The sequence below is a fragment of the Leptonotus elevatus genome, chromosome 14, assembly GCF_054856555.1.
Source record: "Leptonotus elevatus isolate MCC_2025b chromosome 14, RoL_Lele_1.0, whole genome shotgun sequence".
NCBI classification, from domain to species: Eukaryota; Metazoa; Chordata; class Actinopteri; order Syngnathiformes; family Syngnathidae; genus Leptonotus; species Leptonotus elevatus.
The window spans coordinates 16,117,893-16,143,854 of NC_141252.1; the positions used below are offsets into that span (position 1 = coordinate 16,117,893).

The following is a 25,962-nucleotide window of genomic DNA, read 5'->3' on the forward strand; positions in this document are numbered from 1 at the left end:
GAAGGGCAAATGGTCAAAGGCTGGCGTTCACGCTGGCTGAAAGGGAATCCTTAGAATGCATTTCTTTATAAAGTTTTCTGTTTGTATTCATGATTTATTCATAAGAATGTGCAACAAAAACATTTCCTGAAAACTCTGCAGCCATGCAATGAAGTGCAGCTGAAAGGCACTGTGGAGTTTAGCACCCAAAGAGAGTTCAGCTATGAATCAAGAAGATAAACTTGAATTATTCATTTGCTGACTACCTTTTCATTAATCTCGGAGAACTAAAAAGTGCTTCACCTCTGCAGAAGTTAATAATAGCGCCTTTAAAGGAGGCAGACCATAACTGAGGGGACAACCTGCCAAAGGTCAGCATGTAAGTTAATGGGTACGCCCTCAACTATTGTGGGTTACAAACAAATCTGTGGAAACCTGAGTGTCTCAAGGCCAGCCATTCATCAGATGGAACAGTCATGGCGGGAGATGTCTTAAAATAAGTGAAATCCATTCTCAAGTTTAATCAATTCATGTTTTTTTAATTACACCGGTTCTTAATTTGACTGTATAATGAAAAATGGAGTGTGATTAAATTATGCAGAAGAACCACAAGGACATTTACATATCATCCTTAAATACATCACATATGACGCTTCCTGACATTCTTCATTTGTCACTTTAGAATGACCTGTCATACAGTTCAGTCCAGTATTATTCATACTTCAAATAATTTTAGCTAAAGCATATATTTATTTGCTTGATGGATAGCTTGTAGCTATTTTACCACAAGAATCAAGTATGAAAAGACTATAAGACGCTTCACCTCCAAAATGACGCAAGAGGGGCATGTTCTAAATGTTCAAAATCAGGAATGGGAAACTTAAAGGATGGAGTGAGCACTCTTCCAACCAGAGTGCTGTTGGATCCTATAGTGTACCATGACAGATCAATAAATTTGAACGAAAACGTTTTTTTCAAATACGTCTTTGTTCATCTATCAGGCAGACTGAACATTAAATGCTCTTCTATTAAATGACAGAAGGTACACAAAAAAAAACTGTCTCCACCTGTTTGTTGCCTTCTGGCGTGAATACCAGCTTTATCTTCAATTCCACAGGCCCAGATTTCTCATGGTGCAAGTAAATTTGTCAGAAAATTGAGAAAAGGTCGTCATTATTTCAGTATTTTATTGCTGCATGGATGCAGTGAGATTTTTCTTCATGTAAAAGGTTTCGAAACATTGTTTTACAATGCTGCAAAAATCAAATTAGGGATAAGCAGGCTTGGGGAGTAACGGAATACATGTACCGCTGTTACGTTAATCAGATTGCATTTTTTTTTTAAACTGTATTCCATTACAGTTACAGGAAAAACATGTAATCAGATTACAGAAAACAGCATATGGCCTTCAATCAATCAATCAATCAATAGCCTACATGCTTTTTGATTACACTAGGATTTTTGCTATTTGCAGGCTGCCCGGGTCCCTATCACCCGCAAATAGCGGGGGTACATTGTATAGAATATATATTGTGGTGATATTTATTTTTATTTTGTCTTTATGAGCATACTCAATATTGGAGTAATCCAAAATTAATCCAGTTACATTACTTTAATATTATGGTACTTGGATTACGTTACTAACTACATTTTTTAGCAGGTAACTTGTAACTGTAACGGATTACATTTTAAAAGTAACCCTCCCAAGCCTGGGGATAAGAATAGTACATTTCAAAACATAAAACACTCCTATTCTTCACCTTTGTCACTTTCAGTAAGAAGATTCCCATGAAGCAAATAACTTACAATTTGCTCTATGAAGGATGAATACCGTATATTTTTCATGTAACATAAAATAGTCTATTCTATTGCATAAGATGACGTTGGTGGTCATCTGGCAGTCGACCCCACCGACTCAACTACACAAGCCTGGAAGCATCTCTCCTGTCAATACAAGCTGAGGAAACCATGCGTCCTATACCGCCCACACAATTCTACACAGGGGCCTCTGAGAGCATCCGTAGCAGCTGCATCACCACCTGGATGGGAAACACGCACCGCGCCAGATCGCAACACCCTGCAGCAGTTCACATTGATGGCTGTACGGACCACCAAAGACACAAGTTCACCAAAAGGCTTCATGATCAAGGACTTCATTCACGTCTGCTCAACCACTAAAAATTCACTAAGACTCCATCTGGATCAGTAAAAATGAGAACAAGCACTTTCCCTCAAACTATCAGGCTCTTCAACTGGATGATTCCATACACACTCACACTTCTTGTGTGACAGTGTGCATTGAGGGAGAAGTGAAGGCTACTGTTTCTATACATCAAGCGAGTGTTGTTTCGACAGTATGTATCGAGGGAACCATGTAATATGGAGTGAGATGTTTACTTATTTAGAGTTCTCTGCTTATTTCTCGCTTCATCCTTGACCCCCACCCCCCTATATTCTAACTTATTAACTTGATGGCTATAGACGTCAAAAATTCATTTTGAACTATTTCTATTAGTTTAACCTTTTTTTTCCCACTTTTGTTAACAAGACTTTGAAAACCTCGATTTTGTAATGGTACATTAAGAACAGATGTAAAATGTGTGATTAATTGTGAGTTAACTAGTGAAATCATGCAATCGCCCGACGCCCCTAATTTTTAATAATCTTTTCTTTTTTTTCTAATTGCATCAGGTGATTAACATTTTTAATTGTAATTGTGACTTTAATAGTTCTAGGTTTTCATACTCTTGTCAACAAAAGTTGGAAAAAATGTTAAATAGAAATAATTCAAACAAATTTTTGACGTCAATAGCCGTCAATGGCAGTGAATGTGTTAAAAGCTTCTAGCCCATTTTCCTCCTCTGCCTTGGAAACGTGATTATCAGGCCAATTCAATCAATGTGCATTTGCAACACTGCATCGTTAAGACAATACCACAGAGACCATTGCCATCGTTTGATGTTCAAAGTTATTGATGTTGCTGTCCTCCCAAACGTCTTTTTGTTCTAGTTTTTTTTCCTTCTGAGCTGTCCCCAGTGGCTGACACACACACTGGTGGAGAATTTATTACAGCTTGAGGATTAAATTGAAGATAGGCACGACTTTTGGTCCACATGTCCTTGAGCTAATGCATGATATCAACGCAGAGAAATAGTGCTTGATGTCAAAGAACCCCCAGCTCTGGACAATAGAGATTACACTGTATGTGTTTTTGCCTGCTGGGTTATAAAAAACAAAGATAATCCTCCCAGCAGTCTGGAAGATATTAGTCCATTAGAAAGAATGTAAAGGTCACATTCACAGCAGATGAAGCTGCATTGACTTGAAATGTCCGTTTTCTATAGCGCTTGTCCTCATTAGGGTCACAGCCGCCTACAAAATAGTACATATAGACAATCAATCAATCACAAATGTTGCATTTTTATTGCCGTAAGAAGGTTGGTTGATCTTTTCTCCGTGTATTTGAGGTTAAATGAAGACTCTGAATTGGTTGTTAATGGCGTTCTGCCTTGTAATTGGCAGATGATCAACCCAGGTTGTGCACGAGTGTGCAGTCTGGATCAGCTTTTTAACTTTGCATACACATAGCAATTTGAAATGAGATCATATTTAAGATAAAGTCCATCCATCCATTTTCTGTCATTTATCAGGGGTCCGGTCCCATTTGTTCCATTTGCAAGATGTTTGGAAATGGTCGTATTTTACTGTAATGCATCCTCAATATTCAAATTCTCACTAACAATACTGAAAAATTCCAATCATTCATTTTCTAAACCATTTATCCTTCACAGGTTTGGGACTTTACTAGATAGCAATATAAATCAACCATGTAATTTAATTATGTGATTATGTGAGCTGGAGCTTATCCCAGCTAATTTTTGGTAAAAGGCAGACTACACAAAGTTGTTTCATGCCAACTCACCCAGTGGGTTTAACCAAGCTGCTTTTGATTTGAATGAAACTTGACGTATTTGTTGATAGTGATGGCACCGCACTATATCTAACATTTTAGGTCAATTGGAGTGAAGTGGTGTGGGAGGCCTGCCGAATTTTGACATTTTTGGCAAAAAGGGGCGTGGCCGCCTTTCTTTGAACCCTTATATCTACTGGGTCAATCTTCACAAAATTGATATTGTTGGAAAGGGAATTTAACACTTATTCAAAATCTGTAATTGTTTAGATTGAAGATTGGTGCACATTTTAGTAACTTGACCTTTTGACCTATAATTTCACCTCATGTTCTCTAAATCATGTAAAAGTTTCAGAGATGTAGTTTTTTATTGTTTAGCAATAATGAGTCAAAGTATCCATACGGCGGGCCATAGCTCACAAACCGCTGCTCTGATTGACCTCAAATTTGAGATTTAGTGTTGTACCTTTACTATAAACAAGTACACTAAGTTTCATTGAAATCAAAATCTCCTTAGATAAACCCACTGGGTGATTTGGCGTGGAACCACCCTAGAGAAATGTCTATTGATTTAAACCAATGTTGAAGTCTCAATTGTGTTAAATGAATGTTACTATTAGTTGCGGCTTGCACATTTAAACTTCCCATGCTAGTGTGGCATTAATTCTGTGTGTCCACACATCAAATCTGCCTCTCAAGTAAAGAGGAGGAAGATACCCAATTTCTTCCACCGTGCATACAAAAACTGCAGAGGCTCTGTGCAACCCAAATGGCATAACACATGCTGATGACTAATGGCAAAATAGCCTCACAGACGTGCACCACCTGCTTACCAGGAGAGGCTCACTGATGCCAGCACCACAGTGATTTTTAGCTGGCATGTGACTCCTCAGTGAAAATCAAGCAAATCTGCAAAGGGTGAAAAAGGGAATCTTTCAAATGTGTCCATAGTGGTGCAAAATGATTACACATTTTTATGTTCAAGATTATTATTTTTTATTTACATTTGTCAGATGTTAGGTGTAATTAGCCTCTTGGATGGATGGACAACCCAACACTTTGAAAGACGACTACAACACCCCCTCGTAAAAAAAAAATATATATACCGTACATTTAAAAAAAGTATATATATATATATATATATATATATTTACAGCCCGATCAGAGACCTCAAAACCCAACCCCCCGCCCCAAGTCAATGAGTAGTTCTGAGTGGGAATATAATTGGTAGGTAATATAATATGATAGGTAATATGAAATAATATAGGAAAATGGGTCTATTTTCTTCATGTAACAATCTAAAAAATACTGTAATCATGAATAATCCCTTCAACAATTGAAGTTTAATGCAATCAAGATCGTGATACCAGCGTGACACCGGTGAGGTGGTGATTATTATGCTTTTGTAAGCTGTCATTGTAAGAAATGGTGCTGCAATTATTGTCGGTTTTAAAAAATATACCCTCCACGAATTACAAATGCAGTGAGCAGAACCTGCATCATCATCTGTCGCATTGTTTTCCACATTCATGTGAGGTGAAAACAAAAATATCGTGGAAGCCATGGGAGCCAGAATCTATCCATTGGATTGGTTCAGGCATATTCAACTCCTGTCTAAGGTGGAAGCACATACAGTGCTATAAGCACTATGAGCTGTTGCATTGTTTTTCACATCCCTGCCATTTGCTGTAACAAAAAAGAAACCACACACATGCATATAAACAAGGTAAATTGGTGTGAGACTTTAGTGAACTAAAAATGAGTCAGCTTGTTTCACACGATTTACAAATGGCTCAGATTTTCTGCTTGGCTGCCCAGCTGAAGTGTTCAGTGAAGCTGGAGGCATTTTCGGTAATAAATTGAGAGCGGAGCGGTGAGAAGCAATTCTGATTTTTTTTTTTAGCCATCATTGATATAAAGAGCTTTTGTGAAAGTTCAGCCGTGTGCGGAAACAGTCCAATCAATTATTATGTAGCCTGCTGATGGTTTTATTCAATACCTTAACCACCACATAAGAACAGACCAGATAAATGAATGTTCTGATAATGTGAAAACAATTACAATTTTGCTCAGAAAGTAAATCAAAGCTTGATCAGTAGTCATTTCACCTTTTTGGAAAACATTTTTGGGGCCAGAGCACCTGGAGAGAATCAATGTCAACACTGGGAGAACATGCAAACGGCATACAGGAAGGCCGGAGACTAGATTTGTACCCTGAACCCATTGATTGAGAGACATGGCTAATTATATATAAGGAGGTATGTGACTTTGGTACTGTATTTGAGCAGTGTAGATTCTATGCCGGCTTCTTTGATGTGGTAATAAAAAACAGTGACTAAACAATATTTCCACACTGGAGTAATGCCGAAATTAAAGTAGTGGGTGGGGGATCTGCTGCATGGCAATGCCCAGCAGCAGTGCCCTTTTGTTTTCACCCCTTCTGAATATGCACCCATCTATCTCACAGCATCTGAGTAAGAGAATCAGAATTCATTTGAATGTTTCAGGCACATCAACCTCTTCAATTCTCATTTAAGGTAGAAACACACGCAAATATTAACCCAACATTTTTGTAGAAGATTCCGTATTCCTGAGAATAGAAAGAACTGCATTTTTCCTCTCACCTGAAATAGGGATATTGATAAGAATACAATGTCATCAAGACGATTGTGCCTCATTGTGCTTATAACAGTTCTCATAATCAACAGCTATGGGACCTATGACATTCGCTGAACAAAAATCCTGATGATCACATTGTTGGGAAAGAAAGAAAGAAAAAAAGAAAGAAAGAAAGAAAGAAAGAAAGAAAGAAAAAAGAAAGAAAGAAGCGCTGCCAATTCACTCCTGAACTAAAGCTCTTTTCACGCACTGATGAGTCTGACAAACTGTTTGACAATCTGATGAGCTTCAATTACAACGGAACAGTGGATATTTTGCAAGTGTATCACCCCTTGACATGATTTCTGTAAATGCTGAAAACAAATGATCTACTGTCATCTAGTGGACATAAGCATAAACGTCCATCTTTTTTTTACCCTCCCTTGATTTGTGAGTGTACGGGTTCAGACCAACTCCTTAAATCATAAAATCATCCAGTTATCCAGTTATCCAGTTCTGTAACGCATTATCCTCATCTGGGTTATTATAAGTGTGCTGGAGCATATTCCCTGGCTGACTTTGGGCAAGTACACTCTGGACTAGTCGCCATCCAATCACAGGGCACACATGTCTTCCCCATTATGTGTTTACTATGATTCTGAGGCCCTCTGAGTCTGACCAAGCATATTTACTATTTCTTATTGAAACCACTCTGGTCACAAAAATTCTTGCCTAGATGTCATCAATATAGGTCTATAAATGAGACCCATATGAACCCATTTGTTTCATGCCCTTCGAGAAAACAGTAGACCCAGATGGCCGAGAGGTTGTCCACAAGTCAGCTATGGCGTCACCCACAGTTAAAAGAGGCTAAAGGTACATTGTCAAATAAGTACTGTAGGCCTACATATTTTTTTAGACACTACACATATAAATAGATTAGTAGTGGTTAATTAAAATTTTGTTTGTTGCAGTTCATCTCAAAGCCTGTCGATTAAAAGCGAAAAAGGCGCACACAAAAAACTTTAAAATGTGCAGCGTAAAGTGTACGCGAAGACTCCCTAATTAACTACACTTCCCAGGGTGCACTAGCATATGACGTTGCGTGCACCAATTGGCTCCCAAAGATGACGCCCTTTGCTCTTCCGTCCTAGTTCACCAGCGTGTTTGTTTGTCTCGCTGAAACGTTCACTGAGTTATATCAATATATGGGCACAGCAGAAAAATAACACCATGGCTTCTAACTTGGGCTGTGTCTTACAAGACACACACAGGAGTGTCCGACATGCAAGAAAACTCTTGGTTAAGTGCCTGAGTGGATCTTTTCTGAGACCTTTCTCCAGTGCTACTTGCAAGAAGAACGAACTTGAATTTGGAGAGCCCACTTTAGCTTCCCCCGACTTGAATACATCTGCAAAAACCTTGACAAGACAGGTAATGTTTTTCTTTATCAATTTATTATTATTAAAGTAATATATAAATATATATATTCTGGAGTAAATGGAACACAAATGTTTGAGACGCGTGAAGCAACAAAATTAAACCACAACGTGGTTAAGGTTAATTATACATTTAGAAATACATTTGCTAGAGTTTAGATTATATATTGTGGTTTTACACCAATTTTAATTAACACTTTACACTTTAACACTTGCTGGTGGTTTTAAATAGAGGATTTACTAATATAGCAATAAGAGAATATATTTGATTAAATATTAAATAGACATCCACCTAAAATGAACAACTGCAATTTAAACAGTGTGAATGTTGAGTTATTGGCACTGACCTAAAATGACAAAGACATTTTAAATGGAGGCCTAGAATGCTGATAAATATATTATTGTGTATCATATTAATCCATGGAAATTTGCTTCTGTTCTGTTATTGTTTTTCTGTTTTGGTCTCGCCTTTCTTGCAGAAAAGTGTAATAATTAGGAAATGATCGTTTTTTTGCATAAAAAAAACAGTAGGCCTACTTACTGTTCTTCACTCATCCTGAACAAGCCAAGCATTCCACCTTTGAATTTAAAGAATCATGGACTCAGCAGTTGCATAGTTGAAACCAAAGTTAATATGGTGCTGATTAAGCAGCCGCCCGCCATATAACTTTATTTTAGTATACTATTCAAAGTGTAATTAGTTATGTTGGAAGTTTGTCTTTGTTTTACTTGACCTGACCGTCTAAACGTTTGAAGTGGCTTGGCAAGTTTGAGGGCCACTCGATTAGTGAACCAAAGAAGTGTTGGCATCCCGGTTGCTCATGTGATTTAGTATAGTGTGTGTGGCCAGACGCCAAGTCTTGTGTTCGCTTTTACACTCAAAGCACAGCAGCATAACTATTGGCAGGCAAAGGTCATAATCATTCCATGAGACCATGCACACGTGCAATGTGACGCCCTCAGGAAGCCTGATCACCAATGCTAAATGATTAGCCAGCTTTTTAGTTCAGCCAGCTGTCGTAAATGCAGTTTCAGAGAGCAACAGCAGTGTTTTATGTATTTTGCTGTAGATATGAACAAAAGGTAAGCATCAATGAAATTGTTTGTGATTGATTACAATACAGTGCATGGTGGAGTTGGTTTAACTATGGAGGTAAATTTGGTGCAAAACTAACTTGTGCAAAAAATTTGTACCTGCAGAAAAAAGTCTAAATTTGTATCTGTAAAAGTCGTGATTTGTATCTGTACAAAAAAAAAATTGTACCTGTACAAAAACTATAAATTTGTATCTGTAAAAGTTGTGATTTGTACCTGTAGAAATGACAACTTGTAGTCAAAGAAGTCGCCACTAGGAGTCACAAGTGGGTTTTCTGCTGCTGTTCAGTGACGTGAGTTTTGCCCCATTTGTCGCGCTACAAATGGAGCAAAACTAATTTGTACTTGTAGAGCGCCGTGATTTGTACTCGTAGAAGAAGAGGGCGGGCTCTGGAGGATTTGGGCGGGCTAAAGCTCAACCTCATTGGTTGAGCGAACGACCACGCCCATAAATCCGCAATTCCAAACAGAGTAGCTACACTAGTTTACGCGTCATTTTGGAAGAAGAGGACGTCCCAGGCGTGAAAATTTCAACATGGTTCAATATACGAACACCGTGTGGAACAGCTTAAACGTTGGTTGACATGCAGAGCACTCCAAGTGGGCAGAAAGAAAGAAGTTTTAGTATGAAGGTAAGATTTATTGTACGAACATAGCTCGTAATCCGGTGCTAGCTAGCTAGCTCATCTCATGTTGTTGTCACGAAAACTGAACACATTGAAATCACGATTTGTATTTCAAGATTTGAAGCCTACCAGTGTAAACATACGATCAATAGCTTGTACCTGTAAAAAAAAAAAAGTGGACAGTACTCAGCTACTTGTATTTGACTAACATTATATTCAAGCATCTGTACTCTTACTATCATAATAAAATGAAAACAAAACGTTTTTACTGCGAGTGGATCTTTAAGCCGCTCCAGGTATTTCAACCTCAACCCTTTATCCTCTGTATTTAATCATTTTATTTCAAATATTATAATTTATTGATAAATGTCAGTATTTTGCTCTTACACTCTTAGTTTACTCATCACTCACAGTACTTAAATATTTGTGCAAGTATTTTTTCTGTGCTTTTAATTTCTACTTGAGTTACATTTTCCAATGTAACATTACTCTTATTTAAATATTGGCTATTCTGCTTTTGAAATGCCAGTCTATCTGTATTACTAAGATGTGAGCAGTGTCACTGTCACGCAGCTACTTTAACAAAAGTAACTAGGTCAAATGTTAGTTTATTTATTTTTAATTAAATGAGAATCTCATATATTTCAAAATATTGCTCAAAAGGTGGAGACAACTGCTGGAGACACTGCTGAAGCATCAGTGAAAAGGATGACCCACTCCATCAGAAAGCAGCCAAGAGACAGGAGATGACACCTGGGGGTATTCCATCAAACTGGATTATGGAAAATTATTTTGCAGATCTACCTGTGGCAGTGGTCAGTCTTTTTTTCTGGTGGCTACAATAATGGGCAACACCTATTTAGTCTTATTTTTTATATATATATTGTTATAGGCTACTTGCCGACTTGCTGCCATGATCGCTTTTGGCTACTGTTGAGATGTAACAGTGAAGAATGAATATGTAGGTAAATTCGAGGTGCTTTACATTAAATCAATAATTAATAACACGATTAATGTGAAATACACATCTAACATGAAACAATTATAACTTATATATTTAGTCGTTCTGCTTTTTTCTTTTTTTTTTGCCAATCATATTTCCCTCGTCTTAGTGATAGCAGCAGTATTGCCTTTTTTGGTGAGTCTTGAATTCCTCATACAGCTCCATCAATAACTTTTGTTCTGTTTGTGAGAAGAATACTGTTCTCGTCTTGGATGGATGCAGAAACGGCTCTTCTGGACATCAAATAAAACATTTCAAATGATGCACAATCTTGTTTATTGAATGATACATGTTGTTATTTGATCTGACTATTTCAAATAACTCTCAATATGGATTAAATTGTACTCCTGCAACATTTCAAACTCAAAATTGGAAGACATTTAGAAAGCATAATTTCTTCACTTTCCCAAAGGTGTTTGCAGTGAAATTATCTCAGAACCGTAACCAGTGTATCAAGGATTCTCATTTGTTGGACTTCACAGCCACTTTGAAGCAGGTTTGATGTCACACCATGTGCCACCGTCTAGCGATTGATCAAGAAGTAGCTTTGATTGACTGCATGCTGGCATCTGTGCGAATAGAATGATTGGGTCAGCATATTCATACAATAAAAAATAATCATAGCTTCCTAGCTGTGTCATCAAAACACAGCCACTGACATTATACGTAATCAGTTAAATGTTTAGCTTTATCTTGTTAGCCAGAAAAAAAACAAAAAATTTGTCACATCTTAATATCAGAAATAGTGGTAATACTGATAGACACAGACATTGTTTATAAACATTCCCATTTGCATTATTTTTATTTGGCTTCAGTGTTGAAATCAAATGTGTATGTTTAAAAGTGTAAGAGCCTTTTATTTTAACTGTTTGCAAAGCATACATTGAAAAAATACTGACATTTATCAATAAATTATAATATTTGAAATAAAATGATTAAATACAGAGGATAAAGGGTTGAGGTTGAAATACCTGGAGCGGCTTAAAGATCCACTCGCAGTAAAAACGTTTTGTTTTCATTTTATTATGATAGTAAGAGTACAGATGCTTGAATATAATGTTAGTCAAATACAAGTAGCTGAGTACTGTCCACTTTTTTTTTTTTTACAGGTACAAGCTATTGATCGTATGTTTACACTGGTAGGCTTCAAATCTTGAAATACAAATCGTGACTTCAATGTGTTCAGTTTTCGTGACAACAACATGAGATGAGCTAGCTAGCTAGCACCGGATTACGAGCTATGTTCGTACAATAAATCTTACCTTCATACTTAAACTTCTTTCTTTCTGCCCACTTGGAGTGCTCTGCATGTCAACCAACGTTTAAGCTGTTCCACACGGTGTTCGTATATTGAACCATGTTGAAATTTTCACGCCTGGGACGTCCTCTTCTTCCAAAATGACGCGTAAACTAGTGTAGCTACTCTGTTTGGAATTGCGGATTTATGGGCGTCATTTGAGTTCAACCCACGGTCGTTCGCTCAACCAATGAGGTTGAGCTTTAGCCCGCCCAAATCCTCCAGAGCCCGCCCTCTTCTTCTACGAGTACAAATCACGGCGCTCTACAAGTACAAATTAGTTTTGCTCCATTTGTAGCGCGACAAATGGGGCAAAACTCACGTCACTGAACAGCAGCAGAAAACCCACTTGTGACTCCTAGTGGCGACTTCTTTGACTACAAGTTGTCATTTCTACAGGTACAAATCGCAACTTTTACAGATACAAATTTATAGTTTTTGTACAGGTACAATTTTTTTTTTGTACAGATACAAATCATGACTTTTACAGGTACAAATTTGTTTTTACAGATACAAATTTGTTTTACACATACACATTTTTTTTTTACAGGTACAAATTTCTTTTACAGACACAAAATTTTTTTTTACAGGCACACATTTTTTTTACAGATACAAATTTAGACTTTTTTTCTACAGGTACAAATTTTTTGCACAAGTTAGTTTTGCACCAAATTTACCTCCATATTTAACCCCATAGAAAAGTAATTTATCATCACTATAGTTACTAGCATTGACCTGTCATCTGACTTTTCTCCAGGAGAAGCTTAGGGAGGACAACATTCCCTTTTCATCGTTCTTGATGGACAACTTTGGCCGCAGGCACAATTACTTACGCATCTCCTTGACTGAGAAATGCAACCTGCGCTGTAAGTCTACCTGCCATGCCATGTCTTTTGAAGTTGTCATCTTTAAGATAATTGGACTCGCAACTCTTTTGAGTTACAGAGTTACTGAGATACAGTAAGTGCTGATGAGGCCCCAGAAGTGAATGGAAACCAGTTTACCAAACAGTACAACATCTTTTGAATATATCAGCTTTTAAAAGACTACTTTACTACTATTTTAGTTGTTTGTGAATTATAAGTATCATACTTTTTTTCCTATGTAAATAAATGAAAACATGTGGCACTGAAAATTGCATACAAGCTGCCACTGCAGAAAATTTAAGAATAATCATTGACTTAAATAATTCATGATTCAAATCAAGCACAATAAAAAAAATAATTAATTAATTAATTAATTAATTAACTAACTGATTAACTTAATAAGTAAAACTTTACAGACATCATATTTAGTCCAAGGTTCTCAGCATATGCAGTAAAAAAAAAAATTCAATTATTTATCCAATATTTGTAAATAATTTTGATTTTCAGTGTATTTACTGATAATCTGTATTTTTGGAAGAATCTTTAAGGTTTACCGGGCTCTTTGCAAACATCCACTATTTCCTGAATTTAGCACTACTCCTTCATTTCCTGTCTTTTATGACTGGACAAATTGATTAATCCAGGTGTGTCTGGCCATTGTCGTCGTGGTTACTGAGGTCAGGCACACCTGGATTCATCAGTTTGTCCAAACATGAAAGACAGGAAATAAGAGTGGTGCTGAGTTCAGGAAGTAGTGGATTTGTGCAAAGAGCCCATAAAGCATACTTAACAGTCTTGGACAGTGGTCTGACAGTGTCTGCAAGGAACATAATATGTGTATTACTTGTATTATAATGTAAATTATAATAATCAGAGTTCACTGTTAGAAACTTTTTTTAAAAATAAAAAATATATTGAATAAAAAGATTTAAGTTATTTTAGACTTTATCCACTTGAACCAGTTGTTCATATACAATAGAAAGTATTTACAGTTCCCTTGTACAAACCCAATTCCAAAAATGTTGGGACACTATACAAATTGTGAATAAAAACTGATTGCAATTATGTGGAAGTGCCAAATTTCAATATTTTGTTCATAATAGAACATAGATGACAGGTCAAAAGTTTAAACTGAGAAAATGTATCATTTTAAGGGAATAATATGTTGATTGTAAATTTCATGGTGCCAACAAATCTAAAAAAAAATTGGGACAGGTAGCAATAAGAGGCTGGAAAAGTCAATTGCACTTACACAAAAAAACAGTTGGAAGACCAGTTACCACTAATGAGGTCCATTGGCAACTTGATTGGAGGATAAAAAGAGTTTCTCGGAGTGGCAGTGCCTCTCAGAAGCGAAAATGGGTAGAGACTCACCAATTCCTCCCATGTTGCGCAGAAAGATAGTGGAGAAATATCAGAAAGGTGTTTACCAGCAAAAAATTGCAAAAAGGTTGAAGTAATCATCATCATCTACAGTGCATAACATCATCCAAGGATTCAGAGAATCTGGAACAATCTCTGTGTGTTAAGGGTCAAGGCCGAGAAATCATACTGGATGCCCGTGATCTTCGGGCCCTTAAACGGCACTGCACCGCAAACAGGAATGCTTACTGTAAGGGAAATCACAGAAAGGGCTCAGCAATACTTCCAGAAACACATTGTGGGTGAACACAATGCAGTCCATTTCTTTCACTTATAGAGCGCCATTTGGCGCATCATAAAGAGGAAGGTGCAACAAAGAAAGCCCAAGACAGTTGAACAGTTCGAGAGACGCGTGTTAGACAAGAATGGGACAGCATTCTTATTTCTAAACTTGAGAAACTTGTCTCCTCGATCCCCAGACGTTTGCAGACTGTTGTAAGAAGAGGGGATGCCCCACAGTGGTGAAAATGGCCTTGTCACAGCTTTTTTTGAGATTTGTTGACACCATGGAATTTTAAATCAACATAGTTTTCCCTTAAAATGATAAATTTTCTCAGTTTAAACTTTTGACCTGTTCTCTATGTTCTATTCTGAATAAAATATAAAAATTTGGCGCTTCCACTTAATTTCATTCAGTTTTTATTCACAATTTGTATAGTGTCCCAACTTTTTTGTAATTGGGTTTGTACTTTGTTACAGCTTTATTTCAAAATTGATTACATTGTTTCCCCCCCCCACCCCCTTAAAAATCTGCACATAACACTTCATAATGACAACTTGTAATAAATGTTTCAAAATGTTTTGAAGCTCAAAATCGAGTAGATGCATTGTTTCCACCGCTCATTCGTCAGATGTTTCTACTTTCTAAACCAGAGTTGTAGTTGCTGCTGTAAATTCAGTTTATCGGACATTATTTAGAAAGGCTATTAATAGACTATTTCGTCTATTAAAAGTCCCGCAGTTTATGAGCTGAACTTTCCTTGACACTATTGTCCTGAGCCACAGATCTGATGAAGTGTATCGAAAAAATTCTGCTCGAGCTCGCCACCCGTTTATTTAAAGTGAGGGAGCAGGGGGGAAGGGCCTTATTAACGGAGGCCACTGTCAACGCTCCAGCATTCATTTGTGGAAAGAGGAGAACCTACCAGAAGGATGGTAAAGCGGCCAGACAGAAGCCACTCCTTTGTAAAAGGCACAGAGCAGCTCGCCTGGAGTTGCCTAAGGGTACATCAAGAATTCTGTGGTCTGATGAGACAAACATCAAACTCTTTGGTTCAAAGTGAATGTCATGTGTCATGTTTTGGAGGAAACCATACATCACCTGGTCAATAACATACAGACAGTGAAGCATGGTGGTGGCAGTATCATGCTTTTGGGATGTTTTTCATCCGCAGCTACTAGGAGATTAGTCAGAATTGAGGAAAAAGATGAACGCAGCATCAAAGATGAAAACCTGCTCCAGAGCGCCCCTAACCTCAGGCCGTGGTGACGGGTCATCCTTCAACAGGACAATGACCCTAAGCACACAGCCAGGAAATCAATATAGGGTCTTTAGGACAACTTTGTGAGTGTCCATGAGTGGCCCGGCCACAGCCCAAAGTTGAATTGGACTAAACATCTCTTTGAAAGATTTGAAAATGGCCGCACACTGACACTTCCTATCCAAATTGGAGACTGACAGAAGCTACAAAGGAGAATCCCAAAAATAGATTTACCAAGCTTGTGGCATCATATTAAAAAATACGAGAAGCCGAACTTGCTGCCAAAGGTCAATAAAGTATTGCACAAAAGTTGTGAGTATAGGCTACTTATGTATGTAGGTGTGATTTATTAGGTTTTTATTTTTAACAAATCTACCCCAAAAAAAGTCCAAACTTTTTTCATGTTGTCAATATGGAGTGTTGTGTGTCAAATTTTGCAGGGGGCAACAGTGACAATATTGTTTCAATTGCTTTATACAGCACAGAATAGCCAGGGATACTTTGTCCCATTTTAACTTGAAGCTTTTAACTCATTCACTGCCATTGGCGGCTATTAACGTCAAAAATTAGTTTGAACTATTTCTATTTAACATTTTTTTCCACTTTTGTTAACAAGAGTATGAAAACCTAGAAAAACATGTTATTGTACATTTAGAACAGATATCAAATTTAGGATTTATCGTGAGTTAACTATTCAAGTCATGCGATTATTTACAATTAAAAATTAGGAGCGTCGGGCAATTAAAATCGTAATTAATTGCATGACTTCATGAGTTAACTCACGATTAATCACAAATTTTATATCTGTTCTAAATGTACAATAAAAAAATTCTAGTTTTTCATACTCTTGTTAACAAAAGTGGGGGAAAAATGTTAAACTAATAAAAAAAATTGTTCAAATGATTTTTTTACGTCTATAACTGTCAATGGCAGTGAATGAGTTAAAAGTCGACTGCCTCTCTCGTTTGTGTTTAATGTGCTTGTTTTCAGGTCAGTACTGTATGCCAGAGGAAGGCGTGAAGCTGACACCACGAGGCCAGCTTCTTTCCGCCACCGAAGTATTGACCCTGGCCCGCCTCTTTGTCAGGGAAGGCGTGGAGAAGATTCGTCTCACTGGAGGAGAGCCGCTCATCAGACCCGATGTGCTGGATATCATTGGTAAGTTACACAATGTTGAGAACTTGAGAGCACGCTGGCTACCGTGTGACTTCACAGATGGACCAAATGATTGATTCCATGCAGCAAGGGGAACTGAACGGATTAGTCGCAGCACATCTACCTTGTCTAATGCAGCACAGCACAAGTTAGCTTGATCAGTTAGCGTGGAGGATCACAGAGCTGTGATTGGCTTAACGAGGCAGGCGATTAGAGGAAGTGGAGCATGGAATCCCAACAATCGCCATCAAGACATCTACTTAGTCATCCGTATTTGCTTGTCATGGAACCCCATGGACTTCAAAGACTTGTTTTAATATAGTTGCCACGCACATAGCACACTGATTCTATTCTTTAAGTGTAGCAAAGGGTCAGTAATACTCAATGTAAATGCTATTAAATCATAGGCTGAATTATAAACTAAACACTTAAGTCTTAAAAAAAAATATTATAATCACACTCAAGCATTTTAATTTTAGTATATTAGAGCGTTATTCAAGACCAGTTTGTATTAATGTTGTACATTAAGGGTGCTCCAATCAGGGTTTTATGCTGCCAATCACCTGCTACTGATCATCCATAAGTGATTTTTGCCAATACCAATCACATTGATTAGTAGTAATTTTTTTCAGTTTATTTATGGTGTGTGCTAATGGCTATGTGATCTGGGGTGGGGAAAAGGAATCGTAAAATCATGTCAATATTGACAAAATATATTTGACTTTTTCAAGAGAATAAATATAAAACCCTTGATGACACAATGCAAAAGATAACTGAAAAACAAAATGAAATAACAAAATCTTTAACAGATTGAGATGAGCACTCTCAACCATCTGAATAGTACAAAAAATGACAAATAAACATTGCTTGGCTCACTTAATGTATATACGTTAGTTAAAAAAAAAACTCACAAAACTGCACGTTTCAGAGTGACCTTTTATTGTGGGCAGGTAAATGAATACGTCAAAACTGCCAGCAAATGCAACCCAGGTCGAATTTTTTTTGCCCAAATGCGACCTTTATCTGACTTTTTTTATGTCAGTCTGAACGGCCCTATTCCGATTTTTTCAAATGCGACCTGGGTCACTTTCACATGTGGTCCTAGATTGGATACGCATCCGCATTTTTTACAATGCGGCAGCAGTCTGAAGGGCCAGGTCGCATATATCTGACCTCGACTTCATCAAAAGTCCAATATGCGCACTAAGCTTGATTTATGCTTGACGCATCCGCGAGGTCCGGGAGACGTCACGTATGTGAATCGGCAAAGTTGTTCCGAGTAACAGTTGTGACTTTACATTTGACTTTAATTTAATCCCACTTGAAACATGAAGTATAAAGATGACATTTGTGGTGGTGAAATTAGTAATTTTGCCACGCAGACGGCTCATTTATTACGAGCAACAATGACGTGACATTGTTAGAATAAAAAATAATAATATTAAAGCCATAAAACCTGTTAGACTAACAGAATTGTAGTGAATCTTTAAAATAAATAAGTTCCTTCAGAAAAACAATAAAGGTTGGCTTAGTCTCTCCAAATTTGCATTTTATGAATGAAAATGCTGGACCATGCGTATTTACTTCCGCAAACACTTCTGCGCATGCGGATCACTTTGGGGACGCATTACTTCCACACTGAAGTCGCAATTAATAGGTAACGTGAACGCTTGCTCACAAATCGGAATTAAGCATTAAGACCTGCAGTGTGAACGTAGCTTAGACTGGTTTGTGAACAATATTTGAGAGAAATGGTGATATTGTGTATGTGATCAAAGTTTTAGATCTTTGAGTTCATATTGTAAAAAAATGGGAGCAAAAATAAAAAGTGTTGTGTTTATATTTTTGTTGAGTGTATTTACATCCAAGTAGTACGTAGTGACGCACCAATCCTTGAATCTGAAAATAAGTCCTTAATTAGCATTAAAATGTCTTCAATCAATCATTCAAAAGTCTTATCTATTTGACGCATGATAAGTAGATTTTCTGATTGTTAATAAAATTAATGAATTCTTAAAAAAAATAATTGACTGAATGACTCATGTTACGAATCGCAATAATAGTGTAAGTGTGAATGCAGGCTGTGTGAATGCAGGCTGTGTGCATTGTTTGATTACCGATGCAATAATTTTTTCCCTCCTTTTCAATATTTTCTCTACACTTTCTTGCCTCTACAGCTGAATTGAGAAAATTGGAGGGTCTGAAGACCATCGCGGTGACAACAAATGGCATGAACCTGGCCAGGCTGCTGCCTCCACTCAAAGATGCCGGCCTGGACCTGATCAACATCAGTTTGGATTCACTGGTGCCTGCAAAGTTTGAGTTCATTGTCAGGCGGAAGGGTATGACGTTTTGCTTGAACTTCAAGGTCACATGTCCGGTGAGGCGTAAAAGTATGACGGTGCCCTCCCTACACCCTCCTACATTTTTGAGAATACTTTTTGGCTCAAGCTCGGCTAGCTGACAGTTGAAATCCAGCCTGTCTACATAAGCAGTGTCTGGCTGATGTGGGTCAGTCTCACTTTGAGAGGCGGCAAAGTGACAGCAGGCTCAGCTCTGCGTCGTGGGCGTACGGATGGAATGCACAGATGGAGCCGCTGAAATAAGGAAGTGAGAAAGTTCTGGCTTGTGGAAAATGCAATGACTGGGACATTGTGCTTCCTTTTTTTAAGTACTGAAAAGTGAACAGACTGAGTTAACTACACAACAAAACTCAGAGAAGCTAAAATATAAATGACGTCTTATCGTATCATATCTAATTCCAGATATGCTTTATTACCCAGTTAAACTTTCAAATTTTTTTTCACAGGGTTCCACAAGGTCATGGAAGGCATCGATAAGGCCATTGAAATTGGCTACAACCCAGTCAAGGTATCTTGTAGTCTTTTTTCCCCTTTTAAATACAGTCAGACAGAACAAAGTTAGTTTGAGAGGGGACAGACTGATAAAAAAATAAAAAATAAATGTTTACCCTGTATTTCAGACACAATTTCCCCCCCAAAGCTTTTCATTGTGGTTCATTCAACACTTTAGAACTTTTTTTTTTCCTGTCCAATCAGAAATACTAAATATATGTCGCACATATCCATTAACTGTTGATTGCACGTCAGCATGGGCGGAACATGTTTATTGGCGATATAAGGCGAAACAGTAATGTCTCTTTTGTGAGGCTACACGCCATTAACCGCATGTGTCATTTAATGTATGCGTGGCCGCGTGAGGCACGAAAGACGCTATGACTCATCGTAGACGCTCTTCTCTCTCGCTCATGTATTTGAACAGGAAATATGCAAAATCAGCTGCTTTATTAGCTTTTCGTGATGAAATCATAGACCTTGGATTGAAAAAGGAAATCAATGGACCAAAGAACTAAAATCATTTAATGTTGTTGTTGTTGTTATTATGATCATTATTACTCTTCACATGCAGGGGAGGAGTCCAAAACTTCCTTTATACTTATTCGCACCTGTTCATGCTTATACATATAGCCGACCCAAAAGCACAACGGCTCGTTATTTTATATTGAGACAAGCGCACAACAATATCCAGGCAGTATGGTGATATTGTGGGTACCGTGACATCCCTGTTGTGAGGACATGTTTTGGATTCAGACTTTGTGCCAGCACACTTGTGACTAAACAACCGAAAAACAAACAAACTATTGTTTATTGTTTAAATGTTTGTTGTTACTGTGTGCTACTTGCTGTAGGTCAACTGTGTGGTCATGCGAGGCTTCAACGAAGACGAACTGCTTGATTTTGTTGGGCTGACAGAGAAGAAGCCTCTTGAAGTACGCTTCATCGAATACATGCCATTTGATGGTTAGTAGACTTTACATAGATCTCATCTGTTAGATTGGATCGGCTGAGATTTTGCATTTTATGTCCATTTCATGATCGACCGTTAATGTCTTACGCCTTAATGGTTTTGCAAAATAAGACATTATATTACCCACATGTACATTTACCTGTGATGAGCCGCTACGAATGAATGATTGATTTTAGCATTTACCTGTCAATATGTAACTGTTGTAGTAACATTCATTGCTGCACATAGAAGCCACTGCGCTGCTTGTATGTGTATGTTAATCAATACCTCCAAAAGTGTTATTACAGTATATAAGCTAGAGATAGACCGATATGCTTTTTTCAGCCCGATAACCAATATTTGAAGCCGATATACATTTGCAGGAAGAAATAAAAAGTTGTTGTCAATTTTTTTTATAATAAAATAATAATAAAAACTCCAGCACTTGACTGCTTAAATGCCTTCAAGGGCATGTTTATTAAACAACTTTTGTGATTTGCAACATGTTTAAGGTTTTTTGTTTGCCATCAGCTTTTGCACCAACTATAATGTGGCTTCCGCACACTAACTCCTAAATAGCCGCTAATTTGCGGGCTAACTGTTAGCTCGCGGGCTAGCAATTCACACGCTAAACCCGGGATAACTCCCAAATAGTTGCTAAATAACGGCTATTAGGTTAGCCCGCGAGCTAACCTAATAGTCGTTAATTTGCGAGCTAGCCGGTTAGCTCGCGGGCTAACCAGTCACCCGCACGCTAATTCCCAAATAGCAGCTAATTTGCGAGCTAACAGTTAGCTCGCGGGCTGACCGTTCACCCACACGCTAACCTCGGTTAGTTGCAATAGTTGCAAAAAAATGACTATTAGGTTAGCCCGCCAGCTAAACTAGCTAATAGCCGCTAATTGCTGCTTAATGGCTGTTAGAATTGCACGGGCAACCAATCAGATGGTGCTGTGGGCGGGCCAATGCTGCAGATAGTCAACAGCCTCTCTGACTCGTAGCAGAAGGAGGAGAAAAGCGCCCCTCAGAGCAAAAATAACAGTTTTGAATATCGGCCATCAAAACAAAAAAAGCCAATATTCATAAAATGCTGAATATCTGCGCCGATTATCGGTCTATCCCTAATATACACTTGGCAATCGATCTTGGTGGTATCAGAGGCATCGACAGTGTTGTGCTATTCCTTCACTAACTCACTGTGTATGTCTTCTCTGTGCAGGCAACAAATGGAACTTTAAGAAGATGGTGAGCTACCAGGAGATGTTGGACCATATCAAGCAGCAGTGGCCCAACCTGGAAACGCTTCAAACTGGACATTCTGACACAGCAAAGGTCTATATCTTCAAGTCATGATATAGATTTTTTTATTTTTTTTATTCCACCCCGTGAATGGAATGGAATGATTTACCAGAAAATTAGGGAACAGAGGGAACAGATAATTATAAAAACAACCAATAAGTCAGCTGATATTGAGAGTAAACACTAGTAAAAGCCATAATCATCTCTCCATCCATTTTCTAAAGTGCTTGCCCTCATTGGAGTCGCAAGCTTTTCCCAGTTGACTTTGAGGGAGAGTCAGGATACAATCCGGAATGGTCACCACCAGCAAATAGCACATTCTCTACCGTGTTAGAAATAAAAATCTTATCTTGAATAATCATCTAACAAGTATCAAAAAAATGTCTAGTGTTTTTTGTTTTTTTTTAACATTGGTCTGCCTATTTCCATAGACATTCAAAGTGCCAGGCTTTAAAGGACAGGTCGGCTTCATCACCTCCATGTCTGACCATTTCTGTGGCTCATGTAATCGCTTACGCGTCACCGCAGACGGCAACCTCAAGGTAAGAATCATGTGAATGTCCGTTTTTTGTGTGTGCGCGTCATACTATAAAACACTCGTCCCATGTGCCCTCAGGTGTGTTTGTTCGGCAACTCTGAAGTGTCCCTCAGGGATGTGTTACGTTCCGGAGCGTCAGATGAAGAGTTGCTGCAAATAATCGGCGCTGCAGTGGGCAGGAAGAAGAAACAACACGCAGGTAAGATTGCGTGTTTACACAACTTTTCTTTTCACTCCTGCTCTTGTGCAGTGTTAACAGAGTGCCGGCATTTTTCAGGCATGTTCAATATCTCCAAAATGAAGAACAGACCCATGATCCTCATCGGTGGGTGATTCCGCAGCTGTACGTACAAACTCTCACGCTAGCTTGTTGCCAACTAAACATTTGTGTCACACCTTCCTCACGGTTGAACCCTGGTAGATGATGCACATGACAATCAATGACTCACTTAGCAGTCAAAACTTTAGCTACAGATAATGAGATCCAGGACAATAACAGGGTCCCAAATTCTGCTTTTACAAAGATAACAAAGCCCACTGAGATTAATATTTAGTATGTTACCAAAACATTAAAAACTGCTCTTAGTATGCAGGTAATTTAGCGTCTTTACACTGTATTTTTTTAGACTATAAAAAAAATGCTACTATGTGTAGTCACTTTTATTTTATTTTTTTTGCATGTTATGTGTTTTTGTTGCAGTATAAAATCTAACCGAACATTTTCTGGCCATTCCAAGCCAATAGTAAAATGATCAATGATGACTCAATTTAAGTGAATAAAACTCCAAAATATTGCAAATTATTATTATTATTATTCCTTTTTTTTCTTCTTTTTTTTTTTTTTTGCAAGAACGTGTTGATTTCATTGTATTTATTTATGTAATTTGTACTGGCTCGATTGGGCCAACATCAGTAAACTTCAGGGGGCCTGATAATGACCCCAAACTGCTGTTAACGCATTCAAAGAGATCAGCCAGGGCCATGTTGCAACAAGCTCTTTTTGCCAGTGTTTTCAACAGGTTTGTGAATAATGATGAAACTTAGCTATATTCTAATGCTGATTGCTGCAAGACGGAAACAGATACAAATGTACTTTTGTTTCGTGAAGAAAGAAGAGACTCTAATCTTTCTTTTGGTAGGTTCCATGTTTTTATAGCAATAGAACACATTATTTTGTGGGCCATCAATCAAAATCCAGTAAAACAGCCGGGAGCGAAGGGGGTTGCTTCAGTGAAAATGGCCGGGAGTGAATGAGTTATTGTAGAAGCCTGTAGGCACTTTTGTTGAAGGTTTTCCTTGTTGTTCCTTATGTTCCAGGCGGCACTTCCCGAATACCTCCGTCAAACGGCAACCTGAAATGTTTCCACATCGTCACTCAGCAAATTGACAAAATATCCCCTCATATGTGCCAGCCAGGCGGAAAACGAGTCCTTAATAGATCGAACCTTATGTACCTTGGAGACCACATTGCTTCAGCACGGGCAGTCCATGACGGCTGCTCAACAAACGCAATAAATGGCGGCTCCTGTCTTGATGAAAAGAAACAGCCAGAAGACCCCTTCATCAAAGTTCAACGCCACCTGTCTGACGTTAGTGGTGGTCAAACTGCCCCCCATTATCACAGCAACACTAGGCACTTACTCACACACTTACTCATGAAGGCCAAAGTAGACTGCAAACACAGTGTTAGACAATATCACAAAACTTGTAACCAAGACCGCCACATCTCACAATCTACGAGTGAGACAGGTGACCCTCACCTGGACGCTGCCCCAGAACCCCGACTGACGCACACAGACGCCCAAGGCCGAGCAAGCATGGTGGATGTCGGCAGCAAAGCCCCAACACGACGAGCGGCCACCGCCCGCGCCACCGTCCTCTTGGGCCCCTTTGCCTTCGGGCTGCTGCGGGAAAACCAGCTGGCTAAAGGCGACGCCTTGGCCGCGGCCCAGTTGGCCGGCATCATGGGCTCCAAACAGACCTCGGCCCTCATCCCGCTTTGTCACCCGCTCCCTTTAGACCACGCCTCCGTCAGCCTGGACCTGGACGAGCGGCGCAACGCCGTGGTCGTCACGGCAACCTGTTGCACCACCGGCAAGACAGGTGTCGAGATGGAGGCTTTGACTGCGGTTTCCATAGCGGCGCTGACCATTTATGACATGTGTAAGGCTGTGAGTCATGACATCACCATTACTGACATACAACTACTCAGTAAGACTGGGGGGAAAAGGGACTTTCTACGACCTTCATGACAACAACAGGCTGTGAGATTTGTTCCTGCTAGTCGACATTGACCTTTGAACTTACTGGTCTTACTTTTCTTTATGAAAGAGCCCTACTGACATTAGATTATGATTAGAGCTGTCAAACGATGCCATTTTTGAATCAGATTAATCACATTTTGGAATTTTGATTAATCACGATTAATAAAAAAAAAGGCTTTTTTATCACCATTTGCCCGCCAAATTTGAAGAGCACCAGTTATGTGTTAATTATTTTGACATTTAATGTTATGAGGACGTCTTTTTTTTACCCACTGCACACGCTCATCCTCTTTTTCTAATCAGTTAATTGCTTGCATAATTTAAAATGGAAAAAAAATGACCCCAATATTTTGACATGAACAAATATTCTAAATGTGATACGCAAACATTTATTAAATGCTTTACTTTAACGTACATAATTATGTTTATTGCTAAAATACAACCTGTGCTACCTTAAACGTAGCCATCCGCTGTCACGCTAAAGGATAATCTATGGTCAACATTAACAGTGCGATTAATCTGCGTTAATTCATGATTAATGCGATAATTTTTTGTGATTAATTAATCAGTTAACGCTTTAACTTTGACAGCACTAATTATGATAGTACAAAGTGTTCAGGCAGAAGGAAGAAAGGAATTAAACACACATTTATTGTTCACCTGCCAAAGTAACACACAATAGATTAGTCACAATAGATTTCAAATAAGACCCAAGCCGGATGTTTGAGAGGTTATATTAATGTGTTTTTGTCAATATTTTAAGATTTGCAGTTTTCTGCCACTTGCCCCAGCTGTTAATTTGTAAAATATGCATTTACATTAAATTTGTCAACCTGAATACTGTACGTTGTCGTAATTTCTTTAACATGAGAAGGGTCAAAATATTACAAACACCGTATTAGTCGCCTAAAACCTACAAACCATTTTACATTGGTAAAATAGATTTTTCTTGCATTGAATTGAATTAGATTGCGATGGAGTACCTCCTGTTACGGCTGGTGACGAACACGAGGCCAAAAATCTCCATGGTGACGTCTGAACAAGCTAACGATGTAAATTACCTCTCAAACAGCCCCGCCCACTGGAAACTTGGGGCAACTACATCATGAAAGTCAGGAACACTTTCTGCTGATCCTCCCGTTCAGAATCAAATATTTTGCTCTCCTCTGTCACAAACGTAAAA

The 25,962-nt window shown here is 38.3% G+C and overlaps 1 protein-coding gene and 2 long non-coding RNA genes across 3 annotated transcripts; 2 read left to right on the forward strand and 1 right to left on the reverse strand.

Annotated features, from left to right (window-relative positions):
- Positions 1-7,642: 7,642 nt before the first annotated feature.
- Positions 7,643-25,617, forward strand: mocs1 (molybdenum cofactor synthesis 1). Its single transcript, XM_086094578.1, has 11 exons — positions 7,643-7,921; positions 12,705-12,813; positions 16,707-16,874; positions 19,049-19,213; positions 19,681-19,742; positions 20,581-20,692; positions 21,898-22,010; positions 22,409-22,519; positions 22,594-22,714; positions 22,793-22,840; positions 23,833-25,617. The coding sequence occupies exons 1-11, from the start codon at positions 7,721-7,723 to the stop codon at positions 24,765-24,767; spliced, it is 2,145 nt and encodes a 714-aa protein (XP_085950704.1). The 5' UTR covers positions 7,643-7,720; the 3' UTR covers positions 24,768-25,617.
- On the forward strand, positions 9,265-10,919 carry LOC147163167 (uncharacterized). Its single transcript, XR_015097109.1, has 2 exons — positions 9,265-9,653; positions 10,311-10,919. It is a non-coding gene; the product is annotated as an uncharacterized LOC147163167 (long non-coding RNA).
- Positions 10,910-12,360, reverse strand: LOC147163168 (uncharacterized). Its single transcript, XR_015097110.1, has 2 exons — positions 11,913-12,360; positions 10,910-11,219 (listed from the first exon to the last, which is right to left on the reverse strand). It is a non-coding gene; the product is annotated as an uncharacterized LOC147163168 (long non-coding RNA).
- Positions 25,618-25,962: the final 345 nt, after the last annotated feature.

Bases quoted from the DNA above. Each gene is read 5' to 3' on its own strand.
- mocs1 (XM_086094578.1), top strand. From the start codon at position 7,721: ATGGCTTCTAACTTGGGCTGTGTCTTACAAGACACACACAGGAGTGTC. The intron at 20,693-21,897 runs GTTAGTAGACTT...TTCTCTGTGCAG, and splicing joins CGAATACATGCCATTTGATG to GCAACAAATGGAACTTTAAG. The intron at 22,715-22,792 runs GTAAGATTGCGT...GGCATTTTTCAG, and splicing joins GAAGAAGAAACAACACGCAG to GCATGTTCAATATCTCCAAA.